Genomic DNA, 10,912 nt, shown 5'->3' with positions numbered 1-10,912 from the left:
CTGCCGAAATACCTAAGGAGCCTAGTTAGCTGTAGGATAACGTCAAGATATTCTTGCTCCACGGTCCGTGTGGTATTCACAACTTGCAAAATATCTGTATAAAACGCGTAGATGATATTAGCGAGCTGTAATATTCGAAGCAATTCCCGAAGGAGTTCTGTAATAAAACTATAGTTAAATGCGATGGTTACCCCCAATATAGACGCCGAGCTAACCGCCCTACGGACTTCACTAAAATTATAAATGGTCTATAGGTAACGATTAATAATCGCTAGGTTATCCCTTATAGTCTATATTTAACCTGGCGTTATTAAGCCTATATTAATATTGAAGTCTGCTTTACAATCGAAGCTATTAAATATCTAAATAAATATATCTACAAAGGGCTGGATAGAACGTGTTTATAGATGCAAGAAACGGACGATAAGATTAAGTTATATGTGCAAGCTCGCTATATTAGCCCTACAGAGGCTGTTTGGCGAATATTGAAATTTCCGTACTACTAGCAATATCTACTAGTAGAGCCTCTTCCTATCTACCTACTAAACGAATAGCCTATATATTTCGAAGATAGTATAACGTTACAGTAGATACGTAGCTGTATAGAGACTTAGCGATCTAAGCTAATAGCTTTCTTCGCCTATAACGCTACTAATCCCCCTAATGGCCCGTATCTTTACTCGAAGTATCCAACCTACTTTATATAGAAGGCCTAGGCACGAGCGTGGCAGCCACGTTAAAAAGGTACGGCGATTGGCCATATTTACCACTACAATCTAAGTCAGGGAGAACGGTTCTTTTTATATATATTACTTACCTATATTTCAGGCCCAACGAGCTTCGAAGACTTATATTGCTACAAAGATGTTCTATACCCAATATTTTAAGCTACCTGCTTCGCTCGCGGCTTGCTTAAAGACGATAGAGAGTAGTTTAAAATGTTTAACTCTATAGTTGTTTTTACTTCTGGAAGTTCGTTACATTCTCTTTTTATAATTGTATTACTAAACTGCAATATTAGTAATCCTTTAGAGCTTTGGTTAAAGTATAGCCGATACTTCTACGATAACTTACGTCACCATTTATAGTAGGATATAGAAGGTGGCCGCGCTTACCTTGAGGTTATAGATAATGTCGTCCTTAATTACGGCCTATTCCTGATAGAGAATATATTGGCTGAGAGTAGTAAACATCTTTCGGACTTTGACCTGCCTACTTATACCATACCCTAACCAACTATTTATAACTCTATTAACGTTTTATCTATAGCCGATCTATTTAATACTATTTAATATAATAACGAGGCCAATAACGCTTATAGTTAGTTTAATAAGGGCTAGCAGTCCGTGTTTAATACTATTATGACTGCAATTTCTAAATAGCCGAAGACCGCCCACTTTTTTCTATAGGGCGCTGGCGGCACTGGCAAGACCCTCCTTTATAAGGCTTTGTGTAACCGGTTATATACTAACGGCCAAACTATAATATATATAGCTTCGTCTAATATTATAGCTATCCTTCTACCTAATAGAACTACTACATACTCGCGATTTAGGATACCTATTAATATATACGAAACATCCACTTCGTTAATTATAGTTAGGTCTGCTGCGGGCCGCTACATATATTCTGCCTCCCTTATAATATAGAACGAGGTCCCAATATAGCACCATTTTTATATAGAAGTTATAGATCGGCTACTTAAGGACCTACGAGATAATACTACGGACCTATTTAATAGTATTCTAGTTCTATTAGAAGGTGACTTTACCCAGATATTACCCGTTATATAGCGTGGTAATAGGGCTGCAACGGTATCTATAAGTATCCGGTACTCTTTTATATAGCTATTGCTAAAGGTGTTACAGCTACATCAGAATATACGCCTGTAGCCTGATACGAACTCCTAGTTATTTATAGTCTGGCTTGCACGCCTACCTTATAATATCTCCCTACACAGCATTATCGATATCCCGCCGTATATTAGATATAAATATACAATTGAGGACCTTTGCAGCTATATATTCCTATCTAATTGCCTCTTATCCGCTGCGAATAATAATACTTCTACTATCTAATAGTTCTTTTCTCACTAGGTTATCCTTATAGTCCGCAATAACAAACTACGAGCCATTAATAAGATAGTATTTGAATGCTTCCCAGATCCTACCCATACTTATCTGGCTACAAATTCGGTTATTATAGACTCCTAGGACGCCCCTGGCGCTAAAGAATTTACACATGAGTATTTATATTCTATCAAGATACTAGGTATGCCTTCTTCCGATTTGTAATTAAAGATTAGTATGCCTATTATGCTTCTTCGCAATTTACAGCCCAAGGAAGGGCTCTATAATGGTACTAGGTTAATTATTACTCAGCTACACCGACGTTTAATTAAGGCAGTTATTATTAGTAGCTTATATAGTAAATACCGCTGCCTCATCCCTCGCGTTAATTTATAGTTATTGGTAGGCGAGCTACCGTTTACATTAAGCCGTAGGCAGTTTCTAGTTGCTCCTTGCTTTATAATAATTATCAACAAGTTACAAAGCCAGTCTCTTAACTATATTGGTATTAATCTACATTCTCCAGTATTTACACATAGCTAGTTATACGTTACTCTCTCGCGTATAACAAACGTTCGAAATCTTACAGTCCTATTAGTACAGACATCTAATAATACTATTCAGAATATTATATATCCAGAGGTCCTTGTAGGAATTAGTATTGGTATATAGAAGAATATAATATCGTTATATTCGTTGTTCTATTTTATAAATAGGCTAAGCCCTTATAGTTAGTAGTTATAGTTGTAGAGATATATCTATATTTCTAAATCTATTTTATTGTCCTCAAGCTCTGTATCCGCTATAGCTATAGCCTCTCCCTCTTCCTTACTTATAGTCTTCTCGAAGTTCTCAAAGGCTATATCTACGGTAAGAACTTTTACAATCTCACTAGCTATAATAGCAAGGTTAGATTACGCAATTATATTTACTCTACCACTTAAAACTCTAGCCCGCATCAAAGCAATCATATTTATTAATGTTATAAGCCCTGCTTCTAGCTACTTCACGGTCTACTCTAGAATTTCTATCTACGCTATTGCGCTTATAGATAAGGTTTTAGTAGTAGACGCAACTATAATAAAGTGGTGATATAGGCGTCTAGCTTTTTCTTTATAAATCTCTATATCCGTAGTAGGCCGTTTGCGGCCATTAATAGTGATAGAAGAACCCTTATCTGTAATAGTATTAACAATTGGCAGGGGGTTACGGCTGCTACCCCCTTTTTTAATATTCTTTTTTGGCTACTTTATAGCCGGCTAGACTTCCTTCTCCTTACCTTTGCCCTTCTTGGGCGATGTAGAGCTCTCTATTATATATATTAGACAATATACTAACTATTTTTATAAATATAAAACATACCTACACGAAGCGAATAATAAGTTCCTAAGTTATTAAAGTAGTAGTTCGCGTAGCTACTGGAGAATATATCTTTTATAATAATATATTTAGTAAATGGGCCGACTCCTTTCTTACAGTAATTGTAGGCGGTAGGGATTTACTAGCCACGGAGCTATATAATAATCGACTCGCAATTAATAGCCCTACCTAAGTTTAAATTTATAGCTTTGATATATTCGCGAAGCTCAAGCTATCTAATATATTTAATGGCTATAAGTATATTAATAATACCCATTGCCTTCTCTTTAAAAATTGCGGCCTCGATCTTATCGGTCTCGAGCTATCTCTACTCCTATAAGGCCTTTAATATCTTAGGAGCAAACCGCAACGTCTTACTTAGTATTTAGCTATAGGAGCTACCGGAGCCAGGGTTACTACTATTATTATTAGTGTTTATTCTATGGGCCGTATAGATAGAATGAGCTATAAGTAGGCGAATATATAGATATAGATATAGATATAGATATAGATGTAGATATAGATATAGACGTGGATACTTGCTAAATTAGTAAATTTGGGTAGGGGTTTATTTACAAATACGCGCATAACTAAGCGAGGTGAAAATTTTTAGTATATGTTCTATTACTAATTGCTTATTAATACGATATATTAGCCAATTAGCGAGCGTAGCGAGCGTTCCTCACTAGTTTAATAAAATATAAGTTATAAATACTAGAATAATATTAAAAAGTAACTAGAGTTATAACTCTGGAATAAATAAACTTAGAAGGAGAAACTAAGCTAGAGAAAGAAGAGGTACCTAAGTCTAGTTAGAACGACTTAGACTAGAAAGATATATTATTAATAATTAAGGAATAATAATAGTAAATTAAGGATAGCCTTAAAAAATATATAAATAACTTTAATAAAAAGTACTGGATGATATATAAATAAAAAGGCCTTTACTTTATATATAATATAAAGAAGTAGAGAAAGGTTAGTAATCTAGCTTATCTATACTATAACGAGTATAATTAGAATTACTATTATAAATATTATTTATTTAAAAAAATTTAGAAATATAGAAGGAGACTTTATTATAATAATTACAAGTAATATCCATAGTATAAGAATAACGAAGAAATCTACTAAAAATACTATAATGATAAAAAATATATAATATATAATGAATATTAGAAATAAATTAATAGATGAAATATTAAAATAATAAATATAGAGAATATTATTCTATATAAAAAATTAGAAATTATATACGGGAATAATAAGCGGAAGGTAAAAATTATATATTAAAGATATATAGCGGAATTTATAAATAATATAGTTATATAATATTAGTTAGAGATAATTGGAATATTATAAAGGATATTATAAATATAGAAATAATAGAAGTAATAAGAAAATAAGTAGTAATAAAAAGAATCCTTATTAGATAAATCTAAATAAAAGGAAATATATAAATTTATAGAAGAGATTTAAAGAAAAACTTATAATTAATAATACTAAGGTGAATTAGTCAACGGATCAATAAAGAAGAAGTAAAATTTGGCTATAATATATAGAAATTACCTAGTAATAATAGTAAATTTAGTAAAGAAATATATATAAGCTCTAATTAATTTAGAAGTTACTAGAAACTTTATCGACTTATAATATATAAAGAAATTAGAAATTACTATATAAGGGAAAGAAGAACTATATTAGTTAGAAGAATTTAAAAAAGAGTAAACTAGTATTATAAATGAAAAAACTACTAGTATAAAGATATATATTAGAGAATAATATAGAGGAAAAAAATCTTTTAATATAACTAACCTAGAAGAATATAATATTATTTTAGAACTCCTATAATTATAAAAATATAACCTAATAGTAAACTAGAGAAATAATATATTATAACTAGATAGTAGAAAGAGAAGCCGCTCTAACTAGAATTTAAATATTTTGGTAGCTATCTATAAGAGTAAGAATAGAGATTAGATACTAAGTATAACGCCCTAAGTTAAAAAAAGTACTAGGAAAATCATAAGAGATTAATTACTGCAGAGAAAATAGAGAATAGTTTACCTAGAGTAGAATACTACTAAATTAGAAAAGTTATAATAATAAATACCCTAGAAATACTATAATTTAATTAAAGTATTTAGAGAACGAGAATTATTAGAAAGCTTACTGGAATATTAGATGTAGAATTATAAAATACTTCTTAAGAAAGGGATAGAGCCTATATATAAACTAATATATGGATTAATGGAAAAAGAATTAGAAGAATTATGAATATATATTAATAAGAATTTAAAAAAAGAATATATATATAAATTAATATTACTAGTAGAATACCTAATTATCTTTATACTAAAGAAAGATAAATTATTACGACTATATATAAATTATAGATAACTTAATAATATAATAATTAAGAATAGATACTTATTACCCCTAATTAAAAAATTATAGAGTTAATTTAGAGGAACTATATAGTTTATTATACTAGATATATAAAAGGCCTACTATAGAATATAAATTAAAATAAGAGAATAATAGAAAACTATATTTAAAATAAGATTTGAACTTTATAAATACTAGATTATACCTTTTAGATTAACTAATATACTAGTAACGTTCTAAATATTTATTAATAATATATTATATAAATATTTAGATATATTTATAGTAGTATACTTAGATAATATTCATATTTTTACTAAAGGAAGTAAAAATAATTATATAAAGAAAGTTAGAATAATATTTAGGAGGCTAAAGAAATATAACTTATATTTTAAAGTATTAAAATACAGGTTTTATAAATAAAAAGTTAAATTTCCAGAATATATTATATTAACTAAAGAAAATCCAGATAGACCTAAATAAGATTAAAGCGATTAATAAATAGCCTATACTAATAATAGTAAAGAAATTTTAGTAGTTTTATAAATTTATAAACTACTATTGATAAGATATCTATTGATTCTTAGTAATTATAAAACTATTAATAGAATTATTTAGAAAAGAAAAAGAGTTCTTATAGATCAAATAAAAAGAATTAGTATTTAATAAATTAAAGGAAAAATTTAAATAAGAAGATATATAATTATACTTTAATCTAGATAAAGAAGTATATATCGATATAAATATATTAGACTATATTATTAGAGTTAGATTATAGTAAAAAGATAAAAATAGAAAATTATAATTTATAATATACTATATTGGAATAATAATATCTATAGAATAAAATTATAATATCTATAATAAAAAATCATCAGTAATTATTATTATATTTGAAAAATAGAAATAAGAGCTATAAGGAGCTAAATACTGAATTATAGTAATAAGTAATTACTAGAATCTAATATACTTTATAATAATGAAGGAACTAATTTAATAATAATTAAGATAATATATAGAGATCTTAGTATACTATAACTTTAGAATATGATATTATAAAGGAATAAAAAATACTTTTATAGATATATTAAGTGGATAATTAGATTTAATAATGAAAGAAAGATAATATAGAATAATTTTATATCTAGATATAAATACTAGTAATATAGCCTTAGATATATAGGTATTAAGAGCTACTAGAATAACGATATCCAATATAGATACTCTAAAAGTTAAGATATAGATATATTTAGAATAAAATTTTTTGATTAGAAAGTTCTCGGGCTTAAGTAAGTAATATTAGAAAAAGAATAATTTACCCTCATATTAAAGAATAATATCTATACCTAAAAAGATATAATAATAAATATTAAAGGAAAATTATAATAATTTAAGTATAGAGTATTTTAGAACTAATAAAACTATAAAACAAGTTATAAGAAACTACTTTTAGCTAAATATATAGAGAAATATTAGATAATATATCTAGAAGTATAATATTTATTAATGGAATAAAAATAATTAATATATACTATATAGACTTTTATAGTTTATACTATATAAAAATATACTATAAAAATCGATAATAATAAACCTTATAGTAAAACTATTATACTTAAAGAAACTATAAATAGGTATATAATATAATTTAATTATAATAATTATAGATAAACTAATAAAATATATCTACTTTATTTTATTTATTAAAAAAATATTAGTACTAAATATAATATATATTCCATTATAATAAGTTTTTATAAATTACGAATTACTAAATATGATTATATTTAATAAAGATATACTAGGTAAGTCGAATGTTTGAAAATTTAACTTTCTCCTATAGCTAGCAAAGCTATCTATTAAATGTTGGAGCTTTTTAATTATTTTTAAATAAAATTTAATTCTTTTTAATTATTTGGTAAGGGTTTAGTTATTCTTTTAATAAGGGCTTAATTATTCTTTTAATAAGGGCTTAGTCATCCTCACTAAAATACTAAAAAAAGCTAAAAAAGAAGCTAAAAAAGAAGCTAAAAAACCTTATTAATAAGGGCTTAGTTATCTTTTTAATAAGGGCTTAGTTATCTTTTTAATAAAAGCTTAGTCATCCTTAATAAAATACTAAGAAAAGCTAAAACGAAGCTGAAAAAGAAGCCGAAAAACCTTATTAATAAGGGCTTAGTTATTTTTTTAATAATGGATTAATCATCCTTACTAAAGTACTAAAAAAACCTAAAAAAGAAGCTAAAAAATTTTATTAATAAGGGCTTAATTATTCTTTTAATAAGTACTTAGTTATCTCTTTAATAAGGGCTTAGTTATCTTTTTAATAAGTGCTTAGTCATCCTTTTAATAAAGGCTTAGTTATTCCTTTAATAAGTGCTGAGTCATCCTTTTAGTAAGGGCTTAGTCATCATTTTAATAAGTGCTTAGTCATCCTTTTAATAAGGGCTTAGTCATCCTAATTAAAGTACTAAAAAAGCTAAAAAAGAAGCTGAAAAAGAGGCTAAAAAATTTTATTAATAAGGGCTTAATTATCCTTTTAATAAGTGGCTTAGTTATACCTTTAATAAGGGCTTAGTTATCCTTTTAATAAGTGATTAGTTATTCTAATTAAAGTACTAAAAAAGATAAAAAAAGAAGCTAAAAAAGAAGCTAAAAAAGAAGCTAAAAAACCTTATTAATAATAATTTTGGTGAGGGCTTAGTCATCCTTGCCAAGCCACTAGATATGCACTATTCCAGTAACCAATCAGAAGCGAGAATTTCAACCAATCAGCTATTTTAGAGCTATTTTTCAAGAACCCACAGATTTGAGAATTTCAACCCATTATTTAAATTATTTAAAATACAATAAGTCTTCACTAACGCTCCAACAATAATTTTTATTAAATATTTTTTATATAATTTATATATAATTTAATTTTTAATATATATTATTTATTTTATAATTATTTATTTATTTTATTCACTTTTTGATTAAATTTAATAATAATATAGAAATGATTATATAAATCATATATTACTTAATAAAAATACTTATTTCGTGTAATGCGTCACGTGGGGTGTGTGCAAATAGCCAATCCCAAGGTCCCGCCTTACTGGGAACGGCAATCCACCTTGCGAATCAGCCCGCATAGAGACAACCAGCTTCCATCTTCCTGTAGCAGTAAGCGAAACAACGATGCAACGGGTCATTTGCCGTCACGATTCGAAACACCCGGTAGAAGTGCGTTCAGACTCGCCATGGGGCCAACTACGCGATGGCCACGGAGTACGACCGGCCCTTCCTCCACCGGCGTCTCCCGTCGGCGGTTCCGCCGGCCATCCTTGTATCCACATCTATTCCAATGGGAGTCCAACATATGGCCGTCGCGTGAAAGCGCATGCGGGTAGAAATCCGGTGTAAAAGAATCCTTTCTTCAGCCAGATACATCGATCAGCAGCGATTGAATGGTTTTTTATACATATACGATGGCGCCTCCCGCAACTGTTTCCAGTTTATACCCCCAGAATATACCACCCCAACCCACCTTGAACTAGGTGTCATCTCCAAGTGCTTCGGTCGCATAATGGCGATTACGTCAAAGCCTACGGTAGGCTTCGTTGGCCTAGGGGCCATGGGATTCGGCATGGCAACCCATCTTGTCAACCAGGGCTACACAGTCCTGGGTTTCGACACTTGGGCTCCTACCTTGGAACGGTTCAAAGAAGCTGGAGGTACAGTGGCAGCGTCGTTGGAGGACTCTGCCAAAGGATGCATGTACTATGTTTGCATGGTGGCTTCCGCGCCCCAGGTCCAAGCTGTTCTATTTGACGATGCTAGGCCCATTGTTAATGGTATGTAGGCACCAAATCTCCCCGCGAAATCTTGCCCCTGCTAACCATACGCATAGCTCTACCTCACGAGGCAACCCTGATACTCTGCTCTACCGTACCAGCTTCATATGCTAAGTCAGTCCGTGCCCAGCTGGTGTCCCGTGGTAGGGGTGATATATCCTTCATAGATGCACCCGTCTCTGGTGGCGCCATATGTGCTGCCAACGGGTCCCTGTCGATTATGGCTGGAGGTTCAGACACGGCACTCAAACGTGGCGAGCCCTTACTTGCTGAGATATCAGATACGGCCAAGCTGTACCTCGTTCCTGGTGGTGTTGGAGCGGGCAGTAACATGAAAATGGTCCATCAGGTCTTAGCAGGTTTACATATTCTTGCTGCTAGTGAAGCCATGGGATTCGCTGCTCGACTGGGCCTTAATGCACAGGAAGTCTGCAAGGCCATTATCGCCTCAGATGCCTGGAGTTGGATGCACGAGAACCGCTCTCCGAGGATGCTGAAAGAGGACTATTTCCCGGGTGTTAGTGCCTTAACTATAATCCTCAAAGACGTCGTAAGTTGACTGGCACTTCCTTGACACGATTCTTGCATGGCAGCTTTCTAATTACATATAGACTATCATCACTAAATCCGCCCGTATCAAACATTTCCCAGTACCGCTCTCGTCTGCCGCTGAGCAGATTTACGTTACTGGACTATCTCGCGGCTTCGGTCCTCATGACGATGCAGGCATGGTACGCATGTATTACTCGGAAGCCATCACCAAGGTCGCATCTTCCGCCACCAGGACTCCAGATTCCAAATCCTGGGCTACAAACCTCGTCATATCACTTCTTCGTAATATCCATCTATGCGCAGCTGCCGAAGCTGTTGCTTTTGCTCGCTTCTTGGACCTTGACATGACTCAGTTCTACGAGCTAGTCAACGCAGCAGCAGGTGGTAGTTTCATATTTAAATCCAAGGCGACGGAAATGATTGGTGGTATTGGTCAGCCTGCTGTACCCACAGGCAGAACATTGGATGAAGCTGTTGATGAGCTTTCCGTTGTTGTACAAGAGGCGAGAAACCTAGATTGCCCCATGTACCTGGGTGCTGCGGCTTTAGGGATGATGCACCAGGCAAAGTATCGGGGATGGGGTAAGGGGCCAGATTCGAGTGTCGTCAGGCTCTGGGAGATGCATAACGGAGATAGCTCGAGTTCGACATAGCTCCACAACTCATAACAACTAGTCATCGGATATATAGCGAATACATTTATCTTTG

General features: G+C 31.6%; 1 protein-coding gene across 1 annotated transcript; it reads left to right on the top strand.

Moving 5' to 3' along the window:
- Window positions 1-9,312: 9,312 nt before the first annotated feature.
- On the top strand, window positions 9,313-10,857 carry TRV_07645 (uncharacterized protein; the record flags this gene model as incomplete). The annotated part of the gene is made up of 3 exons (XM_003018309.1): window positions 9,313-9,652; window positions 9,709-10,202; window positions 10,264-10,857. Coding segments are annotated over 3 exons (1,428 nt in total), but the record flags the coding sequence as incomplete, so codon positions are not given.
- Window positions 10,858-10,912: the final 55 nt, after the last annotated feature.

This window comes from Trichophyton verrucosum (assembly GCF_000151505.1).
Source record: "Trichophyton verrucosum HKI 0517 chromosome Unknown contig01073_1.f1.exp, whole genome shotgun sequence".
Classification (NCBI taxonomy): domain Eukaryota; kingdom Fungi; phylum Ascomycota; class Eurotiomycetes; order Onygenales; family Arthrodermataceae; genus Trichophyton; species Trichophyton verrucosum.
Note: the sequence above shows the minus strand (reverse complement) of the source record. Positions and strands in the feature narration are given on the sequence as shown.